This window comes from Halictus rubicundus, chromosome 18 (assembly GCF_050948215.1).
Source record: "Halictus rubicundus isolate RS-2024b chromosome 18, iyHalRubi1_principal, whole genome shotgun sequence".
Lineage (NCBI taxonomy): Eukaryota > Metazoa > Arthropoda > Insecta > Hymenoptera > Halictidae > Halictus > Halictus rubicundus.
In genome coordinates this window covers 6774440-6800148 of record NC_135166.1, presented here as the reverse complement: position 1 = coordinate 6800148, position 25709 = coordinate 6774440, and the positions used below count along the sequence as shown (strand labels likewise).

At 35.4% G+C, this 25709-nt stretch overlaps 3 protein-coding genes across 3 annotated transcripts in view; 2 read left to right on the top strand and 1 right to left on the bottom strand.

The window, feature by feature from the left end:
• Positions 1 to 6: 6 nt before the first annotated feature.
• On the top strand, positions 7 to 1852 carry Coq5 (ubiquinone biosynthesis protein COQ3, mitochondrial). Its single transcript, XM_076803547.1, has 5 exons — positions 7 to 323; positions 434 to 846; positions 971 to 1059; positions 1317 to 1440; positions 1555 to 1852. Exons 1-5 carry the CDS (start codon positions 161 to 163, stop codon positions 1642 to 1644), a joined length of 879 nt encoding a protein of 292 aa, XP_076659662.1. The 5' UTR covers positions 7 to 160; the 3' UTR covers positions 1645 to 1852.
• Positions 1720 to 4573, bottom strand: LOC143362971 (uncharacterized). The gene is made up of 9 exons (XM_076803530.1): positions 4387 to 4573; positions 4079 to 4222; positions 3806 to 4009; positions 3555 to 3712; positions 3042 to 3420; positions 2681 to 2971; positions 2334 to 2606; positions 2142 to 2234; positions 1720 to 2067 (listed from the first exon to the last, which is right to left on the bottom strand). Exons 1-9 carry the CDS (start codon positions 4498 to 4500, stop codon positions 1900 to 1902), a joined length of 1824 nt encoding a protein of 607 aa, XP_076659645.1. The 5' UTR covers positions 4501 to 4573; the 3' UTR covers positions 1720 to 1899.
• A 904-nt stretch (positions 4574 to 5477) lies between these two features.
• Positions 5478 to 25709, top strand: part of LOC143362976 (uncharacterized) — a 54713-nt gene continuing 34481 nt past the window's right edge. Inside the window, exons 1-3 of the mRNA XM_076803543.1 lie at positions 5478 to 5676; positions 10181 to 10541; positions 18995 to 19236. Of these exons, the coding sequence (XP_076659658.1) occupies positions 19209 to 19236 (28 nt within the window). The 5' untranslated portion in view covers positions 5478 to 5676; positions 10181 to 10541; positions 18995 to 19208. The remainder of the gene's footprint in view (positions 5677 to 10180; positions 10542 to 18994; positions 19237 to 25709) is intronic.

Sequence of the window (25709 nt, the reverse complement as noted above, 5' to 3'; positions counted from 1 at the left end):
ACTTCTTTATTCAAACGGAGTTCAAGACGCGCCATCTGAAGTAAACAAATGAAATTTGATGTTAACCTATAAGATTGCACTTATCAGAAGGGAAACAAATAATTAATTCTTCATTGTTTACCGGTTATGATCACAGTTTACATTGTTGAAACATTTTAAAATGATCGACAAAGGAAGATTTTTTCAAAGTTTGTTTAAAAACAGGAGTATAATATTTTCCTTTGAAAAGTATTTTTCGGAAGCTGCTGATACAAGCAATAGCAATGAAAGGACTACACATTTTGGATTTAAAACTGTGAAAGAAAGCGAGAAAGCGAAAGAAGGTAAATTTTACACGTTGAATACGTTACGGTGACAATAGCGAACAAATTATTTAGGTACAATCTCTTAATTCAAACGTTTGCCAAAACAATTTATCAAATTATTTCTTTAGTGTACACAGTATTTGAAAAGGTAGCAAATTCCTATGATCAGATGAATGATGCTATGAGTCTAGGAATTCATCGTGTTTGGAAAGACATATTCATTCAGAGACTTGGACCGACTCATGGGAGTAAATTATTAGATTCAGCTGGAGGCACAGGAGACATAACTTTCAGATATTTACAGTACTTGAAAAATACAGCTAACTACCAAGGTTTAAACAGTTCCGTAACTGTCTGTGATATAAATGAGAATATGTTAGAAGTAGGAAAAATTAGAGCCAAAAAGCAAGGTTGGCTAGGCCAAGATAATGTTGCAATTGATTGGAAGCAATGCAATGCAGAGGAACTTCCTTTTTCTAATGATTCCTACACTGCTTATACAATTGCTTTTGGGATAAGGAATGTTACACATATTGATAAGGTAAACCAAATTTCATTGTGTTCTATTAAAATTCATTGCACCATTGTTATAATTATACTGTGTCTAATTGGATGGGACACCTTATATTAAAGTCTTTACAAATATAAAATAGTAATACTTTTAGGTGCTTTCTGAGGCATACCGAGTGCTTACACCAGGTGGTCGTTTTATGTGTTTAGAGTTTAGTCATGTAGACAATGATGCCTTAAGGTGGTATGTATTTATTTGTGTTTTATTTTGAGTTGTGAGTAGAGGTGTGTGAGAATCCGATGGTGGGGACAGATTGAGACAAGTCGGGCTCTCGAGAATCTCAATACATTCAAAAACCCAAATGTGCTCGGGAATCCAAAAATTTTTGAGAACCCGTCTAATTTCCGAATAGAATTTTTGATCCGCCCTGACCCGATATTTTTGGGTTCTCGTACACCTATAGTTGTGGGAACATAGTAAAGCATAACATTTCTGCACAGGTTTTATGACCAATATTCGTTTCAAGTGATACCAGTCTTGGGTACTCTTATAGCAGGGGATTGGAAGGCTTATCAATACCTTGTTGAAAGCATCAGAAAGTTCCCAAAACAAGAATGTTTTAAGGTAAATGACTTTAACAGTATAATAAAATTCATATTAAAAGTAGTACATGCAATATAAACCTATATTATAATATTTAAAGCAGAAATGGTAAATTTTCTTCAACTATTGTTTTAGGAAATGATAGAAGAAGCAGGATTTCGAAATGTTACTTACGAAAATTTAACCTGCGGAATTGTGTCTATTCATTCAGGATTTAAATTATAACATGTTCGGATAATGTTATTTTGTATTCATTTTGTAAATATATTTAAATAATGTTCAGTAATTAGGTAGACTGTGTAATTAAAAATTTTGTATATTGATAATAATGTACAATATATGTAATAATAATGTTTTACTCATTACAAATGTGTTTTCTAAGAATATAATTACACTTATTTTTCTTACATAAATACAAAGTAAAAAAATAGAATATTATAGTTATATTGCTCCATATTAATATTAACAATAAGTTAGGTTTTAAATATTATTTTTCCGTAGAAAGGATTGTAATTGTTTGTCAATTAGATATCTTTGTTCTTGAGTTACATCAGTGATTTTGATCACTTTTGGTTTTTTATTGACATCTAACTCCAATTCTAGGAGGTCATGTAAGGTTTTTACTCTTTGTTCTGCACTACGAAAACCCTGCAACATTTAAATAATACGTAAAATATTCACTGAATTATTAAATTGTAAAAAGATTATTGATCAATAAATACCATTCTTAGTTCATGTTCGATTTCAGGATTTTTTTTTAGTTTCTTTTTTAACGAAAATTGTTGTACACTGAATCCTAATAAATTTTCAAGAACCTGAAAGTTTACAAATTTATTTAAAGTGCACTCAATAAAGGGGAAAAAAGAGACATATTTCACATTTGATATAAGTGTTAATGATTTGTAATTACTCGCCTTATTCGAGAAAGCGACTTCCATTTTTCCAGTACCATCCACTAGAGTAGCATCCAAACTCCACACAGAGTTTTGTTTTGATAGTCTCCCAAGGTCATCTACGCGCCCATAAATTGTTTTAAAAGTCAATTCTGTTATAATGTCATTGTTTATATCATAAATAAAATCACAAATTTTTGGATCTGGAGAACTAGGTTTTTTTATAAATTCGGTAATTTTTTTGTCAATTTTGCCTTTCTTCTTCGTTAATAGATCTGATGGAGACATTGGAATCTAAAAAATTACATTGTAAAACTATGTGCAACAATAGTATTGAAATTATTATATTTGATTATTCAATAACATACTGGTCTCTTTGATCCAGTTAAGGGCATAGACATTTCTGACGGTTTATCACACGATTTTGAAGTAGACCGATTTGTCGACGAGCTCGTTTTATTGAAAAACCATGGTGAGTTTGAACGAGAATTGTAATCTTGTTTTGCTACACACTTTTTCACACTTTCATGCTTTATCTCTTCAACTATGTCATCGTCATTTATTACAATTATGTCGTCATCGTCTTCTTTTGGTAGAGCTCTGAATGGAGCTGAAATGTTTCGTTCTTGTTGTGGTTCAACTAATTGATCTTCGTTGATCTGAAATTAAATTTAATAATTTCGAAATCAAATTACATAAATCGTCAAAATTATAATATAAATTATTAACCATTTCTAAGAAACAATCGTCGTCATCTAATTGTAAGATTTTTTCCTCTGTACACTTATAATTACTTTCCTTCTCAACAGCATTAAAAAGAAAGTTTTCATTTTCTGTTTGTACTGTGCAATTATAGTTGTTTCCTTTTTCAATATTGGTATTGATAAAAGAATTTTCTTTCACGGTTCCTGTATGTAATGCATTAGTATGTTGTTGTTGATGATCTTCCTTGTGCAGGTGTTCAATTTTGGAAACTTCATCCAAGTTTATCTCAAATTCTTCTTCAAAGAAGGTATTTTCCAGTTCATTTACAGGTTCTTCTCTTTGTTTATCGTTATTCGATTTTGACTCATTATCGCCATAAGGGTCTGGATTTTCTTCAACTTTTCTGTGAGAAAATGATTGTATCTTATTCAATCTAACCCTCTAATTCTCATTAAGTGCTGGGAGCATTACAAATGTACAAAGCAGAATACACAAGTGATTTTTACTTAAATATTTAAATCATTATGTGTTACTTACAAAGCTCGAGCTAGAATATTTTCTAAAGCATTAGGAATTAGTAAACTATCCACTTCACCACCTATTTTTTTCAATTTTGTTCCTTCTAACAATAAAACTCCTCTACGGCATCTTACTGGTCCTATTACCATAACTTTGTACCCTGGTAATAACATTTCCTTTAAAAGGAAGAAAATCACTTATTTAAAATTGAAGAAATTTAGTAGTGAATATAAAAGAACATGGTGCAACTATATTGTTGGATAATATACATTTAATAGAGATATTTGACTGTATTCGATTCCAATTACATCTTGTATTCCATCTGTTAATTTTAATTGGATCATTCTTTTTTTTGGAGGTTCCCATTTTTCTAATTTCTCTGCTTCCGTTGGATCTACCTCTGAAACATGAGTATTTCTGATTTGTTGTAATTGTTTATATTTGGACGTTGCAATATCATACATTTGTTCCACCTTAAATAAGAAGGAATGTTTAAATAAACCGATGGCCTAGTTCAACGAATACAATAAACATTCATATACCTGCAGAATATAATTTTCAGGCAATATAGTAGATACTTGCTGTGAAATATTGCGTGGTAAACTTCCATGTTCATTATTAATTTCACGTAAGTCACTGAGTTGCCATTGTACTTTCACAAATTGTAAAATCTCTTGGTTACTCGACTAAAAATAAAAACATATTTTCAATCATTCACGAAACCTGATGAAAAAATTAAATACAACAAAAAGTAGATGTAAAAATTCTAATCAGAGATAATGTTTGACTCTTATGTTTTAAAATTGCTTGAACGTTGTGGGTTATGTATAGGCGGGAGATCATAATTTACATTTTGGTGTTGCTGTATGTAGAATTCTATGCAGTCACTTAACCAGTCATCATTCATTACATAGAATTCCGATTTTAACTTAGCTTTTATACATTTATATAAATTCTCGGTCATAGCTATTGTTGTGACAGCTCTATCGCAGACAATTGTTACAGGCACGAAATTCCGATGGTTTTCAATATGGTTTCCAAGCAGACCAGTTCAGTAAATGGCTAGGGGAAAGTTAAAGTCACTATAGAAATCTTTACAGGGTCAGTGTTCTTTTCATGAGTGAACGGGGAGCCCACGAAAATTATAAATATGTAAATCTTTGTAATACAAATTATCTTATTTTTTAACTTATGAGTTTAATATCTTCCTTTAAGTGCAGATATCTACAAATTCGAGTTCAAATGAACTTATGTACGTATATTGCATTTACAAATACTATGAAACAGGTTAAATAAATACGTCATCATCTGATATTTAAAAAATGTCGATCGATGATATATTAAGATATATCGATTGATACGTTAAATATCAAGTTGCGAATTAAAATATACCTTATATTTTATGAAATATCTTTTGTCAATAAAAGAAATTACATACTTGCGTCATTGAAACCAGAGAAAATAAGCAATTAGAATCGATATGCAGACAATTTATCTTGAATATTTGCATGATTAATATTGAGAATTATGTGGAAATAACATTTTGAATACAACAGAACTTGAAAAATCCGGTTTTAACATCTGCGGAAAATATTGAGTTATATTTAAAGAAATGGATATTTTTGGTTTGTAAATGGTACTTGATTTTCGTAATTTCCCACCGTGATCGTCGACGTCACTACTATTTATGGTGTCGATTAGTTCCGTTACGTCGTGTTCAAAGGCGCCGTGGTATCGTCGTCGGCACCGTCATTGTTATCACAATTTTATCATTCTACAATGATTTTTATCCCCGCAGAACCAGTTTGTTCGAGCCTATTTTTAGTCCTTCGAACATACATCTTTCCTGACAACCCTAGTGGGGGTGAGCTACCCTTAGTGGGGATTCGACGAGGAGGGGGAAAGGAGAAAGCCAGCCGTCAGGGCAACGCATGCCTTCTGACGTTTCAGTAGGCCGCGCGAGCTCGTACCGTGAATGCGTACCGGAAAGTGATTTTTTCTCCCTCTCCCTTTTCTTTTCCATGTCGTCCGGTCTGTTTTTCTCTCGCGACGACGAGATATATTCTTGTGTGTGATTCGTGAATGTGCGCTGTATCGTTTCAAGTGAACCCGCACGACGACCTATTGCGTGCCGTAGGAGGTACGTATGGCCAATGTAAAATACAAATGCGCGTATATGTGCACACATCCCCATGTACGTGCACACGTATAATGTACAATGTATTCGTGTGGACGTGTGCAATAAGTAAACGAAGGCTCTCCAATTTCGAATGGGAACGACTAGGCGCCCGAAACGCGAATCCGATAGAGCAGAGATTAAAAATTGATGCGCCAGAAATTCAGACGGGGGGAACATCTTCCTTTCATTTTATCTAGTATCGCAGGATTATGATCGCTCGTTGTCTTCGTTCGAACCGTGTCTCGATTCACGCGAAGCGTCTTTTTTTTATCGGAACGTAATAAATGAACTTTCAGTGGAACGTTGTTGAAATTTAATTAGCTCCCGTGCATAAATTGAAATATTGATTTAATATGGGGCTTTTTCAACGGCGAACAAATGTTAACGGGTTAAACGGAGTCGAGGAATTAGGTGTATCGTACGAGCAGGGAGATATTTCATTTTATATTGATAGGGTGATATGAGCTCGTGTGTAGGTGTTACGTGTGTGCAAGAGGGTTATATGAGAAACATATGTGCAGATATCCGTGTATGTAGTACGTAGGTACGGTCAAGATGTTTTTGGAAGCATGTAACCGCCAAAATTGAGAATGCAGCCAAGGTCGTAGGATCCGCGGATTTACGATAGCTCAGTATGACACACGGTTTTAATGTTTTCCACCCCCTAGTTATTTATTGTTGCTATTCGCGCGTAACAAGTAACGTAGGGTAAGGGACCAAATTACCGTGGGGGTACCAATTACTGTGCCTATATTAATTATACTTATTTTCAAAGCATAATGAATATTAAAAAAGAGATATTACATTTTTTTCATTAAAGTCAGTTAATATATATGTTGTATGCATCTCTTTTTTAATATTCAGTATTAGACAGCGGATCTATGCAAAATAAAAATTTTGCAAACTGAATTGCAGCAAACTGAAGTGAAATCTAAATTAATTTTCTTTCTTAATATGTTAAATAGGTTGAAAATAATATAACAGTGTTTTTGAATTCTTCTGTTTTGACTGGTTTAGATTGCACCTACTCATTTTTCTCATAAATGCATAAAATTCGCTGTCTGTAAATATAATTAATATAGGCGCAGTAATTGGGTCCCTTACCCTATGCGTACGAAATATATCAAATATATCATGTGGTCATTCTCTCGATGATTTTTCGTAATAAATTATTTTTGCATATTTCCGTAATATTCGATCTGTTTTCAATTTTTTCGATAGAAAACCCAGTCGATTTTCGTTTATTTTTGGTCGTTGAAATGTTCGTATCTGTCTCGAATCAAATTGTTAAATAAATATCAAGTTGAGTCTTTACTTTCTATTTTCGACATCGCAAAATTTTATGGATTTCCATTTAATATTCTTTCGTCAATAGATTGTGGTTTTAGTTAAAGAAAAAGAAATAGAATGTCCATTTCGTTTGAATATGCTCGATTTGTATTGTGTTTGTGGTCGGAGGTTAATTAAAAGCAGGAACCGGCATTTTTAATTTTCAACCTTTCAGCTGAAAAATTTGGTATTTGTTTTTACCATTTGTCTTTGTTAATTTTTTTTTTCATGTTTTTGTTCGTGGAGTCGACCATTCAAAAGGACTAATTGCATGTTCGCCCTAGGAATGATGAAAGTTTAATAAACAACGTACACTTGAATAAAAATTGGTTATGCATCGTCAGCTTTAATGAAATGAAAAAAATTACTTAAATCGTTTCGAAAAAATGGAATTGAAATTTATATTTTTGTTTGGAACAGAGCCTACTTTTTTGTGAACAATTTTATAATTTTCTTCCTATTTATTTTGCAGTGTTTATCAATTCAGAAAATTGAAAGCAACAATATGAAAAACATTTTTGTCATTCGAAATAATTCAAAATAATGTCATCGAAATACCATTTTTTCGCAGTCCTTTTTATCGTTACGAGGTAATTTTACTTATTAGATTTTGCAATTGTCGAGCCATTAAATCAGTAAAGAAGCGCAAATTTTAATTCATTTATCCGGAGGAAAAATATGTTATTTAAATTGTGAAGAGAAAGAGTTCGATTCCTTTTGCTTTTTGTTGTAATTTTGTGTACGAAGCTCGAATGTTTCGTTGCGAAATCCTATCAACAAAAGCGAGTTCTGATTAATTTAATTCGTAGGGATATCGCGTTACTTGGTGGTAAATGATCCTGGGCTCGGCGGGACAGGTGAAACGATGGCAGTATTACCTTTAGAATTATGTATTAATTTCCATACTACCTAGGACTTGTCGTTTATTTATGTGCAAGCGTGTACAATATGGATTGTACAACACGTGTGGTCGGGAATGCAATTTATGACATATACGGTGGAATATATGGGTAGTCTCTAATTGTGTTCTGCGGTTTTTTTCCCGCGGAAAGCATTTGAAATGTTTAATAGAATATTAAGCCGACGATAAATGCGAAGATCTCGAAAATGTAATTCTACGTCGCGAAATTTCAATAATTTATTCAATGACAAAATACGATTCTCTGGGAGAATCGAATTACAAATAAAATACATTCTTTATTTTGTTATGGACAATTTAGAGCGACGAGAATTTTATTTTCGAAAATGGAAAAGTGCTTCTCAATTGTATATTAATTTATAAAATTTTACAAACAATTTTTAATTTGTTTTCGCTTATCCAGAATTCTGTTTTGGCGTATCAGAGAAGAGTTTGACAATTATTTATTACTTTGGTACGATATAAAGATTGCTGTGTTCGTTAGCGAGTTTCGATAATTTATCGCGTTTTATAACAGAAAATGAAAATTGTCTATTGAAAATTCGATTCCAGCGAAATTGAGGAGGTGTTTAATTAATCTGAAATGATCGTACATTCGAAATATCATTGATCAAAGGAATGATCGTTGCTCCAGAGACGAATGGACGTCATGGATGTAATTACGTTCGCTTTTTAAAGAAATATCTTTCCCGGTTTTTTAAATGAATGTAGCAAAAGAAGGTACAAAAATTGTATGTTGAATTTTTATGATCACGATGTGAGAGGGTTGCCACCCCTTTGGGAATGTCTCGCTAGCGAAGCCACGTATTTCGCACAAAAAGCTCTAGTGTATCTTAAAATATTAAGAAGAGAATTTATCATTGTTACTGATCATTTGGCAGGTACTCCATTTGAACATTTTATCAGACTTACGATAAAACTCGTCTATGCAAAGTAGCATGCATTTAGAATTGCGAATTAAAATAAGTTTACGATGCACGATGGAATTTTTATTTTTAGTCGCACAACGTCGTTGATTTGTTACTCGCTCGCTAGTCTATCGAGAAATAAACTTATTTCGGTTTAAGCACGATTAAAATTTTAATCATTTAGCCTACTCCTTCCTGGACATAAAATTAATATGGCGAAACATTCCAAAATAAAGGCCAACTATTTGCAAATTAAACACTTTTCTAAAGATGGTTTTATAAATTGCATACGTTCTGCATAAACAGAATTTTTTATTCCCGAAATAAATTAATGTTTTAAAATTAACGAGGGAGAATCCTCGGCCCGGAAATTCCTAAAATTATTACGTAACTATTATGCAACCTTTTGCTGTTTAGATCCACCCTTTCGATTAATTAATGCGATTATTTGCAATTAGTAGGTCCGGATTTTGTAACCGGTTAAACGTCAGTCACTTATTAAATATTACTAGTTTTAATTGAATCTTTAAAGTGGCGAAAGATAGCTGAATTCTTAATATGTTACTTAAACAAATGATCCTTTGTAAAATTTCCGTACGCTGCTAAATTTCTCATTCAGAAATACACAATTTAAAGAAAATTCCGTGATCTGCACCCTCTAGATTCCATCTCAAAAAATTGTGTTGAACATTTAATGCCAATAAAAAGAATGTGTTTAATATTTTTTCGGGAATTAAGTACGTCGCACACATAAGATTGATCAAAATCAATGTATAATTGGGAATGTGTTCCGTTGTTAGTAAGGTATATCGGCCAAAGAAATCGAACGAACGCGAATCATCGAACGTGCAAGTGGAAAAAGCAATTAGGGGGGTATTCTGGTTTTCCACTTTCAAATAATTGATTTTCTGCATTTTCTTTAAGTATAAGTATTGTAGATTATGCGTACAAAAGGATTTGTATGAATTAGAAAAATGAACGTAGGTATAGGCGTTTGAAACGTATTTTTCTCGAAACCACTATTTTTCGAAACGGTGGCCCCGATATCTCAAGTTTTAGTTGCCTAATCGACTTGAAATTTTGAGATAATCTTCAGCAGAGAGAATGTAGTAATCGAAGAAATACATGGGCGCACAATAAATAATATTAATAATATTCATGAAATATAAACTTCCTTGTTCTTCAAAGAAAGTATGAACAAAAAAGAAGTTCCAATCACTGTGTATCGTAGTGCAAGGGGTTAAGCTGAGGGGTGTGGAGGATTATGGGGGATGAGAACCGGTGTTAACTCGTGTTCTTCGGTTAACAGGTGAACGTCGATCGAAGTGCAGAGAACGATACCAGTGAAGGATGAAGAATAAAGACGCGTGAACTGTTCAGGAGGAAGAGGCGAGGGTGGCCGGGAAGGAAAATGTTCCTCGAGAAATTGACTTTCTTAAAGTGAATTGAAAACCGTCCCCGGTGCTTCGGAGAGTGACGATTGAAATGTGATAACGGGGAGAGCAGGCAATAGCGAAAGTTCGGGGAGAGGGTAATATGTACTTGCAAACACCGAAACAATGTGCGACAAAGGAGGCTCCTAGGAAGGAAAAGTTGAAAACTACGAACCACACTCTGGAGACGGTCGCCTCCTCAATGATGAAGACAGAAGGCACTTCGTGAAATCTGAGGTGAGTTTTTCTTCTTTCTTTTTTCCTTATCCCGTTTCCACGTACCCTCTTTCTTTTTCGGATATTAAAACACCCCCCCCCCTCCCTTGAATCAAAACCGAGAATCCTTCATCTCGCTAGATTGAAGCATCAATACGTTTCGTATATTCCGAAATTATTTTTAATCGCTCATCTTCGCGGTTGGTTGCTCATCTGGGTTGATGTAAGAGTTCTGTCTCGCTTCGCGAGTTCTCCGACAATTTTTAAAAATCTATCATTCGCAAATACGGATTTCTCAAGGAACTTTTTGGTCGTGGGTTTCTGGATAATTTCGAACGATCCATTTTAACCATTTATTTTGCGATTATTGTCTACAAGATTTGGAATTTTAATTTTAACAACCTATTAATAGTCTTCTGATAAATAAAATGTTGATTTGTTATTGATGATCATTAGCCGGAACCTCACATTCTGGCACCACAAATTTTGCACTTTTCTTAATACAATCCCACAGGTTTTGACGAGAAAATGTTAAAAATCTAAATTGTAATGTCAGGAATTCACTGGTTCAAAAGTTATGCGTGTTTAAAGTTGAGCGATTTTAAGCTTTTTTGACAGGGAAGGGCGTCGCCATATTGGTATGTATAACCGCGTTAACTTTCGAACTTCGCACTTTAAAATTTGTTTTTTTTTTGAGTTTTCTCGTAAAAATCTACAGGACTGTATAAAATGAAGTGCGAAATTTTTGGTCCAAGAAGGTGAAGCTTAACCCTTTGTACTCGAGTGGTGACTCTGAAGCACCACTAGAAATTATTGTGGCATTATTTCAAAGAAATTACGAGAAATTTTACAAAATATTTGTTACATTACAAAATTTGTATTTAATAGATTACTAAATATTCAAATATTATATGTGGAAATCGGATCAGTTTCGTATGAATAAAATGAAAATATTCCAAGACGGAAGAAAAATTTAGTTTTAGAATGAATATAGCGCCGAGTGCAAAGGGTTAATCAATGATTAAATTCGATAGAGAGTCGCGAGGATTCAATGCACGTAACGATTGTTTATTCGGTTCGCAGCAGAAAATTGTGCAGATATTAAGAGCAATTATTAGTGCAATTTTCTGCGACATTAAATGGTGTGTCAGTCCCCGGCGACTTAAATTTTATTCAATACGCGGTGGACCAAAGTCGTTGAAACTTTTCCTGTTTCGTCGAAATTAATATTTTTCGAGAACAATGCTCGCGGGGAGAGAATTTCCTTGCCAACCTAATATTTTAGACACACCGGAATGGACGGAAAAGAGATACTTGAAGAATTAAAGGGTGTGCCAATACTCGAAGACTTCGCTTGGTCTTCCAAATTGCTGTGCTCGAATGTTTCAGATGAAAGTTAAAACATAAATAAGTGTTACAATCAGCTATTCGATCCTTTTATCGAATCAACTGCGTTGATGCGTTCGTCAACTAATTCGTCTAATTCGCGACTCAATATAAAATTGTATAAATTTATTGTAATGTCTAGACTGCGGATTTTGTAGGTACAATTTAAAATAGTGGAAACTATTAGACAAATAGTGGTACTATTTTCAATTTACTGGAATCAGTAAAGGAAGAAAGAACATTTCACTTGGTTCCTGTTTCTTACAATTAATGCACAACATTTTTCTTTGGTACAAGGGTCCGTAGTAATGACAATTTGTGGGAAATTGTGTGTCCACCGATTATCAGCGAGCATCGCGGCAAAAATGTAGATCATAGCTTCCCATCGTAGATGTAATGAGCCTTAAAAGTTCAGTTACCTTTTATTGCTCTTTAATCTAACATTTTAATCCTTTACCTATCAGCGACAATTTAATGGTCTTCTAAAAATCAAAGATTAACGATTGAGGGTTTTTCGACAGTGATAACAGTTTAATTCATAAATCGACAAATCATTTCGACCAAAGGCCATCGAAAACCCTATGGATAGGTTTCTAGTAGGTAAAGATTAAAAAGTAGTGTGTGCAACTACGCTTGAACATTTTTGTGAAGCAGGTCCTTCAGGGGAGGGATGGAGCAGAAAGAATTACGATAAGGGAGTTGGGGGGAGCGAAGGGATTGAACTGCTATGCAGTTGCAGGATAGTTGGAGGGACTGGAGTCGTGAAGTATCCGCGAATGTTCCGACCAAGACCGAGACCCAGACCCGAAATAGGTGTTCCAGCAGAAAACGTTATCAACATCAGAGAAGCGAGGGGGCGGGACTCTCTTGGCAAACCGAGGACGTGTTTCTCTTTAAAAGAAATTAGCAGTGATACCTTTCAGGGCTCTTGGCCTCCTCTCGAGCACTCTAGAGCTGCGGAGTGCACAGGCATGAGCCTCCCCCAGTCCTCTGTGCGCTATTGCAGCCCTTATTATGCGATACTCCGCCGCGAACTGCATCTTTCTCGCGAGGAACATTAGAGAACGCGGGATAAGAATGGAACACGGGAGTCAACGTTACAGTTTTTTTTATTCCGGTCAAAGTTATTAGAGGAAGCGATGGTAATGGGGTCCGTTCCACTTAACCGACAATGATTTCCTCAACAATGTTCACATCGACACTACTTCACCGCTGTATGTTTTCACCGACATTCCGGTTTCATTGACATTGTGATTTCACCGACATTAGTTTTCGTGGACATTTGTTTACACTGACATTCTGATTTCACTGACATTCGTCTTCATCGACACTACGTTGTCACCGACTCGTGGATATTCTATTTAATTTTGCAAACTACTGTGCAGTGAATTCTCGTTACGAGTCAGTTGAGCCGTTCTGGTGACTGACTCTTAGACGAAATCTAAGGTTGTCGCCGAGCGTCGAATTTGAAATATACGGGGCACGCTGGAAACCTAAGAGTCATATCCGTCTACAAGTCGTAAAAGCCTATGACTACTAAGCGATAGTGACAAGAAGACGGCTCTCGTGCTTCGACTCCTCACCACGGTGGTGTGGGTAATTTCATTGACTCCAGTGAGTCACGATCGAAATGTCGGTGACAATAAAGTGTCGACGAATATTAATGTCATTGTCGGTTAAGTGGAACGGACCCTGGTAATGGAGCCCCATTCTAAAATCTGATTCACAAGTTCATCGGAATTTTTGCTTAAGATGTAGAGAAACTAATCTAGATTGCACGTGATGAAAGACGGAAGTAAAAGAAAAATAATTTAAATTAAATGTATAAAGGAATAATTGTTTATCGCGCTCGAACGGTAGCGCGATCGTATACTCCAGGGATATACGTGTTAATAATTAACTTTATCTCGATAAATGGAAAATTCACGCGAGCTTATTGCACGCGAATTTTCATGTTCGTTCGACCGGTCGAGCGCATAAGTGCATTCGCTGTTAATCTGTTCTCACAAAAATTCTCGCCGGAGTTGTTCATAAATACGGCTTGCCGTTACGGGCAAACGGTGAGCCGAATACATGAACAAATTTCATAATTTAATATATCTTTATAGTCTCCATTCGATAAAGCTGATGCCAGACGTATTATATGTGCAGATTTTTTAAAATGCATATAGACTTCGATACGAGAATGTTACTCGTTGGCGCAGCTGTTCAATAATTTTCTTAGAAAACATTTTAGACTCGAATTTTTTTTCCACAAGCTTAACAAACGTGATTTATCGCATGAAGTGTTACATAGCATGAATTTCATCGCGAAGAAAATTGTATAATAGTTTGAATACGAAGAGCACGTTACAGAGTTATTTTGTAATTCGTGTACGCTAAAGTCGTAACAAATTGTTTATGCCATACGCAACGCTCACTACTCAACCAACGATTTGCGTATTTCTCAGTAATAATTAACGTTCCATTCGGTGTGTTTTAATCCACTGAATCTCGTACACTTGCGTTCATTCTATATTAAATTAATTAGATTTTCAAGCGTTTCCCATTACATTATGGACAATTAAAATTATATATGGGTTTTCAAGAACTATGCGTTATCATTTGTTCAAACAGAAAGCTTAAAATTTTTACAAGAGAGGTATTTGTGGCTTCCAGCATGATCGAGGTCTTTCGAAGTGGCTGACTCAATCGACGTCACGTATCTGTAACGATGTTAAAACATTTAAATCCATGTACAATGATTCGATTTGTTCGGCGAAGCACGTGCTCAATTTTTGTATCGGTTCGGGGAGAACGGAAACAAGTCTAAGAAAAATATCGATTTATTTGAATACTCCCACGTTCCCCGTCGCCATTGCCATCCCCTAGGGGGTCGCTGTTTGTGGCCGCTAGTAGTATAGCTTGCATTGATAACGCACGGGATAGTAAGTGTTAAAAAGTTCAGGAAGGAAGTGCGTGCGGCTCGCAAAGAGTGCTCCATAAATATCGGAACCTGTCGATTGGTTATTATCAATTATCCACTCGAGCTCGTCATCAAACAACGCCCGGTAACCTCCTATCTTTACACCTTTTATCCGCAGACTGCGCCAGCCCCCGTTAATTCGATGGATCGAAACGATGCAAAAACGTTATCAGTTATCAGCTGGCAGGGCTTATTAACGGTATCGCGGCAGTTCAATCTCTACGCCCATGGTTATCTTGTCGATCAATTCGAATTTAAGATATCGGAGGTTTTAGAGCTCCACAAAAACGTGGCAATTAATATTTTGCACTAAGCCATGGCGAAAATAAATGTATAATAAATAGGCTGCGGATTTTATGCATTTATCACGAAATTGAGTGGGTGAAACAAAACAGTGGAAAGATATAAAGAGTTTAAGGGGATCGATATATTATCATCAACGTGTTAAAATGATTAACCCCTTGCCTTATAATATCCGGTTAGACTCGTGGTGAAAATTTTTATCTCTTAAAAATGTGATTTTTCTGTTATTGATATTTAGCCATTAGACAAAATACAGACATACAATAGTTATCAATTTTGCTTTTCGTATATCTAGGAAATTATGGACGACAAAGAATTTCTAATCACTGTAGCTGTAAAATAAATCATAAAGCAAGGGGTTGAAAGGAGGAACAAATTCTTATTGGGTTCCAGTACCTTGTAATTGATGTAAAAATTTTTTGCATATAGATCCGCGTCATATAATACAATTGTTGTACCAAACGACGTGGAATTCTGAAGTCCAAAAATTGATAAAGGGCAGACACGAGTGATTTCAGTAGACGCACGTACAAAACAATAAAAAAATTCAGTAAAGAAAATGTGTATTAGGTGTACAAATTAATTCGTGGACTGCGTAATCAATTAATTGTAACCTTATTTTACATTTCATTAGTTTACCTCCATATTGGTGACTTTTTTACTGTAGTGTGGAGTATATGCCAATTTTATATGCCTACTGTTTCTATTGTATCTGGAACCTCGTTGCTATGTTCGTCGTTGTTGTATATTTCATTATTGCACCACGTAATTAAATTCCGAAATCCAATTGATTATTCATCAGAGAGGTAGATGTAGAGAGTTCGCACGGTCACGTGTGTACAAACAAATCATATTTATTCAGTAAACAGAAATTAACCGAGCCTGTTTAGCCTCGTTAAAATTTTATTAGCTTGTTGCAGGTGTCGCGAGACGATTTCATGTAAGATTGGCCAATCAAAATTTGTCATTGCACTGATTGTAATCATTTCTAAAGCATTCAATTTTCTGCTGGCAAAAATTATTCAGATCTTCGAGTCTCAGCTACTATAGGGTAAGGGACCCAATTACTGCGTCTATATTAATTATACTTATGTTTAAAGCATAATTAATATTAAAAAAGAGATTATAACGTATATATTAACTGGTTATAATGAAAAAATGTAATATCTCTTTTTTAATATTCATTATGCTTTAAAAATATGTATAATTAATATAGGACAGTAATTGGCACCCCCACAGTAATTGGGTCCCTTGCTCTACATTCTTTTTATATTATTCTCCCTTTAATAACGTTACACCAATCAAATTTAATTAATTTTAAAAAAATACATAGTCTGCATAATCATGGCATCGGAAGCGTATTCACCCTTTACAGTCCTATGTCGAGTGTGATTCGACATTTTCAAATTGGAAATTTAAGCATCGATTATAGTTGATAATATTATTTTTTTTTTACTGAGATGCATTTAGCTACTTTCAGTGTCACTAGTAAAGGAATTGTTTTTTGAAGTACATTTTTAAAACACGAAGATAGGGAGTTGTTCTGGACAAAATTGAAAAAAAATTCGGAATGCCTTTCCATGACCTTTGGTTAAGATTATAACAATGATCATTTCGAAAAGAAGGTCCAAGAAATTCCGCGAATTCGTGGGCGAATCGATGAGAGGAGGTTCTCCGAGCACACAATACAACAATTTCGAAAGACTGGTCGAGTGTTTCATCTGCCGTCGACATCGATTCGAAAGAATCGATCCCTTCGAATCGGTGGGCTCTTGAAATATTTGAAACTTGCCCCGCCGCGGCGATGGTCCGTTCGGCTTGAATAATTCAAGATAACGTTCACAAATCGCGGCAACGACAATTCCCCGCGGATCTTCGGAATTCCAGTCCGGTGGTCGGACGGAATTTTTCGAATTCGTGTTTTTCACGCCGGTTTCCGGGCTTCTGGAACTCTATTTATAAGCAGCTCTTCGGGAATCTGCCGGAATTCCGATTCCGTTGAGCATTTTCATTACACTGTTTCGTCTGAAAACAGAAAAACGAGTCTGCAGTTATTGCTTCATTAAATTCCCGTTGTTCGCAACCGTACAATACCGTAGATTTCATTTTTTCCCTTTAACACGTTGACCGCCATGTCATCCATCTGTGGGTGACGGAATTATTTCTACAGGTTTTTAAATGAATTTTTACGTTAATATATTCATCGTACCAAATTTGATTAGGATCTGTAAAATGCAAGAAAGTTGTGGGACTAGTCAATGTCATACATTTAATTTTTTTCAATTTTTATCTCATTAAATAACTTACTTTGATTTTATGGCTTTTTGAGCTTTCTAGTATGGCAGTCAAAGTGTTAATCGGTTGAATGTTAAACCAGCAGCCTCAAGAATCCCATGAAATAAACGAATTTGTTATGTCTAATTTTTTGTCAAATACTTGGTTAATAATGGAAAAGAATGAGACATTTTACACTATTTTGTTTTTCTTTAAAAAAAAAAGAAACATTCAATGATTAATCGGTAACATTGTAACTTGCAATCCAGCAAACTTAACGATTCCATGAAATCAAAATAATTTATTTAGTGAAATGAAATTGAAAAGTTAACTGTAGACTGAACAGTACACAACATAGTGCATAGAACAGTATACTGCATAGTATACTGAACAATACATTTAACATAGTACACTGAACATAGTACATTGAACATACATTGAATAGTACACTGAATATTATATTAGTGCAAAACTTCATTTATAAATCAGGACGCATCATCGCAAAAAACATTGTCCTTGAAAAGTGTTCAAAACTGTACAAAATGGAAGGAATTTACACATACAACAAAACAAAAGCTGTAAAGTTACGATTCATAATCATAACTATTCTTTCAAACCTTTGATACAGATGATGTATAAATAGGAAAGTTACAATAGGTGATCAAAGTATTATTACCACCTGCACAAATTGACAATCTCACATGAAAACAATCAATTTATACAGGGTGTGGCCGGACGGGTGGTACAACCGGGCAGGGGATGATTCTACATATAAAAATAAGTCGAAAGAATGGAATAATATTTTTTTGTTTGAGGCCTCGTTTTCGAGAAAATCGAGTTTTAAGATCCGTCGGGTACGTGTGCTTCTTAGTATTGTATATACAGGGAGTAGAATTGGTTGGCCATGATCAGACACGTCAGACAATTTCCGTATAATAGCACGTGTACTTGCTGCATTCTTAACACTAGAACGACCGGAGCAGTCAAAATGACTGCTTCCTAATTTTTTCTTTCACAATTATTGAAATTGTAAAAATGTTTTCATCGGAAATTTTTTTAATGAACCTCTTCATTGAAGCACATATTACAATAAAAGTTGTATGAAGTCTGAATGGGCACAGTCTTGTCACTGTTACAAAGCAATATACGTCAGTCGCATTTATTGCTCGGTCGTTCTAGTGTTAAAATCGGTTTTCTCGAAAACGAGGCGTCAAACGAAAAAATGTTATTCCCTCTTTTCGACTTATTTTTACATGCACCACCCGTCCGGCCACACCCTGTATATTGAAAGTCCAGTTGCATCGAGTTCTAATAATCTTTGTATGAAGTGGTAATGTTCGAAATTTACAAATGCACATTTAGCAGCACTGTAGTCAACATAATTAAAAAAATGTATATTTTTGGTCTCGTGGCTCTATTAATTTGATCAGCCACGGTATGTTATTCGATTTCATTGAATAATTCGGGTCGCCGATGCACGGTGGCGTGATCACTGTTACTATTCGTAAATAATAGCTGAAAATGTTGTTCTGTTCTCGTGTCCGAGAGGGTAGGCGATATCGGGCATGATAAGGATGAACTCGTGGCCGTGGGTGAGACGGAGATGACCACTAGATCCGTGCCTCGTCCTGAAGACGAAGACGAGGAGGACGAGGAAGAAGAGGAAGAAGAAGAGGAGGAGGAAGAGGAGGAAGTCAACAAGGAGGCTCGTTGGAGTCTACGATATCACTGCCACTGATATCCACTCTCTCGTCGCATCGATGCCGACCTCTGCATCCATTGATAGAGGTAAAGTGTTTCTTCTTCTATTTGTCATTCGCAAAAATCCTCCGCCTAATTCTCCAAAAAAGAAAAAAAATTTCGATTCTTTACGATAATCCTACAAAAATATATTGTAGGTAATAGAAGCTAATTTATAATGAATCCCTCGCATTTATATTTATCTTATGATTAGGGTTGCAAGAGTTATTTTATTTTCATTATTTTCTCAGAAATAGAAGGAAATATACGTTTCACCGTAGAGACTGAACATTCGCAAAATTGTATTTCCATTCGATTGATGTGCAATTATGAACAATTATATTCATTAAACTCCATTTTACCCTTGCGCTTACAATTGGTTTCGTTTGAATATCTCTAATGATGTTTGCAAACTATTATGCTTTAAAAATGACTAGGGTAAGGGACCCAATTACTATGGGGTGCCCATTACTGTGCCTATATTAATTACGCTTATTTTTAAACCATAATGAATATTAAAAAAGAGATATATTTGCTTCATTAAAATCAGTTAATATATATTGTATATCTCTTTTTTAATATTCATTATGCTCAAAAATGTGTAATTAACATAGGCACAGTATTTGGCATCCCCACAGTAATTGGGTCCCTTCGTGAAAAGTCGATCGAAGCCATGCAATGGCACGGTCCCGAGGGTTTTGCTTAGATCAAATATTTATGTATATTGAACAATCAGAGTCTTGATATGGAAGCATCTTTCATGTGGGCTCAGTATTGCAATTGGTGCACAGGAGAGGCCAATGCAGTTTAAATACATCGAAATATAAATTCTATAGCGAAATCAAAATAGTATTGTTTTGTAGTCTCTTCTTAATTTAGTGTCCTTAAAATCAGTTACCATTAAAAATAGTAACGTTAATCGTTGTTTATCCACGCGTTTCGGTTATTAAGAAACATTCCAACTTGTAAAAATTTCTTACACAGGGTAAAAAATATCTGACGTGATGTATCTGCAGAATTTCGTATTCCGGAAGTGACGTGTAAAACAATTTTTATCGAAAGATAATACACAGTTTCGCTGAGTCCTATTTGCAATATTTTTAGACACCGCTTTCGAAATGTCATACAAAAATTTGATTTCACCGGAAACATCTGTGCACGCCACTGTATATCGAAACGAATCTCACGCGAGGTTGCAGATGTTTAATAAAAAAAGTTGTTGTAGCGGGTTGAGCTAAATATAGCGGGCTCGATGCTTTCTTGCGCGAAAGTATATGTATAAAAGACGTTTCGTAAGACTGTTACATAATTAAGCGATAAGATGGAAAATATTTTGATTCCGACAGCAACTGACGCTGCAGGATACGTCGAACATTGAAACTTAAAATTTGCATTATCCTTTCAGCGAAGAAACTTAATCCTCGCAAAAGGCGTATGCTTTTCACTATGGCAACCATAAGTAGATTCATTGAAGCTCCTAATAATCGATTTTTGTTAGATACAGTGCATGAAAAAGTCTTCACTAAGTCTTCAACTCCTTTAAAATGGAATCTTTTTTGAAAATTCCTTGAGATCAACGTTAATCTCCTCATTGGTCCCAGTATAAATAGATAATAATTTGAACTGACTTCCAGAAAACTAGATTTGAGACTCAACGTCTGTAACTCCGAATTAAAACGGACTCGAGCACAACCAATCGATGGTTAACAGAAAAAAAAAAGAATCTATTTGTCTTCTGATCGAGACGAAAGTGTTGAAAACTTCTTGTCGCGTTACAAAAATTTGGATCAGGTCAAAGTGTAGTTGCGAACGCGCCGATTCTGTCAGGAACGCGGCCGATCCGTAATAAATGGAGGTATTCCGTTGCCAGCGATAAAATCGGCCAAGTGAATCTTGACCCGATCGAATTGTTTACGCTCGGGACCTTGATACTCGCCAGACCACCAAAGAAATTTCGGATACGTGTTGTTTGGAATACGCGCGGGCTACGACGCTTGTTTCTAGAGGTGTTCGAGAACTCGAAAATGTCGGGTATCCGACGGTTAAGACGGGTCGGGTTCTCGAAAATTTTTAGATTCACCAATATATCGGAATTTTAATTTTTCGGATCATTCTCGGAAGTCCCGAAACTTTACATAGTCCAAAATATTCGAGAATTCAAAAATTCTGGATGTCTGAAGTTTTAGAGTTCTGAAATTTTTGAAAATTCCCAAATTTTGGATTTCTGAAGTTTTGGAGTGTTCTGAAATTTTTGAGAATCCCCAAATTTTCGAGAATCCCGATATATTCTAGGGTCCGTATATATTCTAGAGTCCCTATATATTCTAGAGTCCCTATATATTCTAGAGTCCCTATATATTCTAGAGTCCCTATATATTCTAGAGTCCCTATATATTCTAGAGTCCCTATATATTCTAGAGTCCCTATATATTCTAGAGTCCCTATATATTCTAGAGTCCCCATATATTCTAGAGTCCCCATATATTCTGAAGTCCCTATATATCCTAGAGTCCCTATATATTCTAGAGTCCCGCCAATATTCGAAAATTCCGATAATATTCGAAAAGTCCGAAATTTGTAAGAATACGTCCCGACCCCGTAAAAATTTTGGGTCCGTCTCGATCCCGAAAAAATTCTCGACCCGACATTTTCGGGTTCTCGCACACCTCTACCCGTTTCCCTCGGACGCTCTTACACATTTTTTCCCGGCGCCCCTTTCGTGGCGAGGATTATCCCCCTCGGGGAATATTCTTTCCATTTTCTTTCACGTCTGCCAAGATGAAAGAGCTCGTTAGCTTTGAATTAGAGCTAAATATTTTATCGATATTCGGTTCAGGCAAATACCCGAACGGTACCGAAGAAAACGTCGTTTTCATCCCGAGAAGCTCCCATGGATCCTTGCAATTAGATTGCGGCTATTTAAAATCGGGTTTCTAGATTGCGAAGAGAGGAACGGATACTTTAAGAGAGAACGCGTTTTTATGCCGCGCCGCTCCCGTTCATTCGGCTCCTTCGATGAATCGCTAAATATAAACGAGTCGATTGTTAACACGTTTCGCGCTGGTCACGCGAGTATGTACTCTCCTTTCCATAGTTCCGCACGTACTTATGTTTTTGAGGTAAAGCGGTGGTATATCGCAATGTCTGGCTAAAATTTCGTGTGGGAAAATCGAGAATATTTTTGTTGCAACAATCTTTTTGAGGAAACAATTGTACGCTTGAATTTGGCTGAAAGTTACTGTTATGTCTTCTTCGAACTTGACTGTGGAACGTCGAATCTTGTGAACGTAGAATCATCCATTTTTGTTAACTAAAAAACAAGGTATAGGTTGTTGTGATTTTTCATATGGCGTCAAAACAGCGAAAACAGCGAAAATTTAACGAGTCTGTAAAAACGACTAAAGAAAGTAGAATTAAAGCCTCGTTCTCATGAAAAGTTAGGATAATAATTAAGATCATTCTGCTTGGAACAAGCATTTTCACAGTGTTATTTATTTTTGAACACCTAATTATGCCTCAATTACACAACAGAACTACTTTGTTATAAAACTGTTGTTCCTCTAGCATATAGAAAATGGTATTTTTTTCATTGACTTTTAATCTTATTAGTTAGTATTAGTTAGTGTTCAATGGTTCAGGTTCTGTGCCAATAGGTCAACAAAATGACAGCTCGTCCGCAAGGAACAACATTAAACGATATAAAAACGTCTTCGAGCAACAGCAAAAATATTTTGAAAGATCACTTGTGTTCGAAACGCGCTTAACTTATCGTCAACGGTACCTGTGCTATGCCTCCCTTAACATTTTCTATTATAATTTACCACAATCCTCTGTCAGCTGTTGCTTGTCAGCAACAAGCTTCATCGTGCGTTCGTTTAAAAATATTTCCGAAAAAGATCTTGCTCGTGTCTGGCGCGTATCAAAACTAAAATAAACTGCATCATGGTGCTTCCCCGCAGGCCCTAGGCACTCTTCTAATGACTCCGACATCATCCCTCGTCTCCCAACCGTTCTCCCCACTTGTGGACGTATTCGTTGGTTTGTTCTGTGCACTTTTTTGGTGACAATTCTGTTCTGCACTCAGCTCGTACTCGAAAACTCGAGTTCTTCTTTCATTCTCTTTCCACCCTCGCGCTGTCTATCACCCTCCCCCCATTTCGGCGAGAACAACTAAACTGTTCTAACAACCCTTTCTTGTAGTGTGGTTTCTGGTCTTCGTACATGACATTTTCATTTTTGAGAAAAATTAATATCTCCTGTCCCTGAAAATCGTTTTTACGTATGCCACCTCGGTCGCCACGACAATTAAGTACAATCGGAATAATTTATTTAATCATTAAGCGAACTATCGGGGTCGACGCGGCTCCACTCAAACTTATGCTAATAATTATTTACTTCTATTTACCATTTCGATAGAGATGAATATTAAACATAATTATAATATTACATATAATTCAATTGAATCATTGCATTTTGAAAGTTCGTTTTGAAGATCTATCTAAAGGTTAAGGACATAGAAACTGAGAAGTTAAGATCGATCGTTAATTATTTTCTCAATACTTTTACATTTCACAGATCATAAGCAAATTTAGCTCACTCTACCTGTAACATAAATTCCACATACCCAAATACGGGTAGCGGGGCAGTCAAAGTGTTAAAGCTTTGGTAAGTTACAAATTTACGTAAGAAAATAGTGGAACTTTTTCGGTATTTTTCTGGTCAGATTTTAATCAAAATACGTGTAAAATACATTTTCCTCAGGCTTGTTATTTTAGTGCGATGTTGCTGCAAGCCGGTCTCTTTAGTTGATAGTACTTCATTGTTATTATCTATGGATTTTTCTGTAAAATAAATTTTATTTCTTCTTTCAAAAATTTCAGTAACACAAAAATAATGTAATAATGGACTTAAGTTCTCGTAATGTATATGTGTTCTTTGCTCATCAATTTTTGCTATAAATGCATAAAATCTGCAGCCGTCACTAGGCTAGTTAATAATTTTCTCGAACAACAGACTTACAGAATATCTAAATTAATTAGAATTAGTGACATCTCACGTATCGTAGATTAATATCTCTTTAATGATTGCGAAGCAACGGTGCTATTGTTTCGGAACAGAAGCGGAAGCAGAAATATCCAATAATTGTCGGACACGTGGACACTCGATCTCTTTAAAAATGACGTTTCACATGCGCAATTTCATTTCCTCTTCTTCCGAGTTTTTCTACCACATAAAACCACTTTTTCCCAGATGGATCGCTGATTACGGTGCATCGTTTAAGATGCGAGAGTAATAATTTGACTGGTGAAAAAAAAATTTGACTAAAACATTATGCATTTTATTGTGTTGTGTTATTGTTGCTTTACAAAAGTGAGAAAATTGAATTTATTTAGATTTTGTAAGGTTTAGTGATCTAGGGTTAATCGTCTTAGGAGGCGAAAACAATACAACAATATCCTTACAATTCTTCTAATGAAAAATTATTATCATAACTGCATAAAATCCACAGTCTAAAATATGACGGGAAGCTCATTGAAAGCAAAATACGATTGAATCGCAGTTGAATTTATAGACTGAGAACACTTAGAATCTCGAGGGGCTGACGCACAAAATCCCCGTTTCGATCTGAATATAGGAAAAGTTATTTCATTAATGAGCTCTTTTTGGTTATTAACGAGACATTGACCATCAGTACGATACTCTTTTGGCTGAACCGTTGAATAATCGCGGTGAATGCCAGCCACGCGCTGTTCCCCGGGTTCGAAACGACCGAAAACACGATTAAAATAATGGTTCGAAGAATCGAACGTTCAGCTAATCGAACTTCTACGGTACATTGAGATGAATCCGAGCCGAAGGCCACGGTCTAAATTCGTCCCGTTGAATTTCAGGCTCTTATTCCTCTCATGGATTCTACACGTGACCTTCGAACATCGGTGTTATAAATCATCCATTTTCCGACGAATTTAGTCTCACCTGACCGAGAATTTCTTCGCACGCCGATCTTACCCCTGAACGCTTTTTTTGCACGCGTGATGATATTCAACAAAATCAATTAACACTGGAACTATCAAACAGGTAAAGATGCTCCCGATTTCTCTTTTTACGATTATTGAAATTATAGAAATATTTTTGTGAGAAATTTTTCGATGACCTTCACTATTCGAATTGTAATAAAAATCTTGGCGTTATTACAAGGGAATATACACTAGCTATGTTTAGTATTCGGTAGTTCTACTGTTAAAATATTACACAAGTTAATTAACACGTTTACTGCCATCTCATATCTCGATGACGGAATGATTTATCTAGATTTAAAAATAAATCTTAGAGCTAGTATATACAGTGTATCGGTGGCTAGAATCTGCAGAATGCAAGAAGCTTGAAAGGATATCGTACATTTTTCTTTTTAATTTTTATTTCATGAAATAAATTAGTTTGATTTTATGGAATTTGCTGGGTTGGCAGTTAAGTGTTAAATTATCATGAGGAATTTTCTTGACAGGTGGAAATAGTAGTAT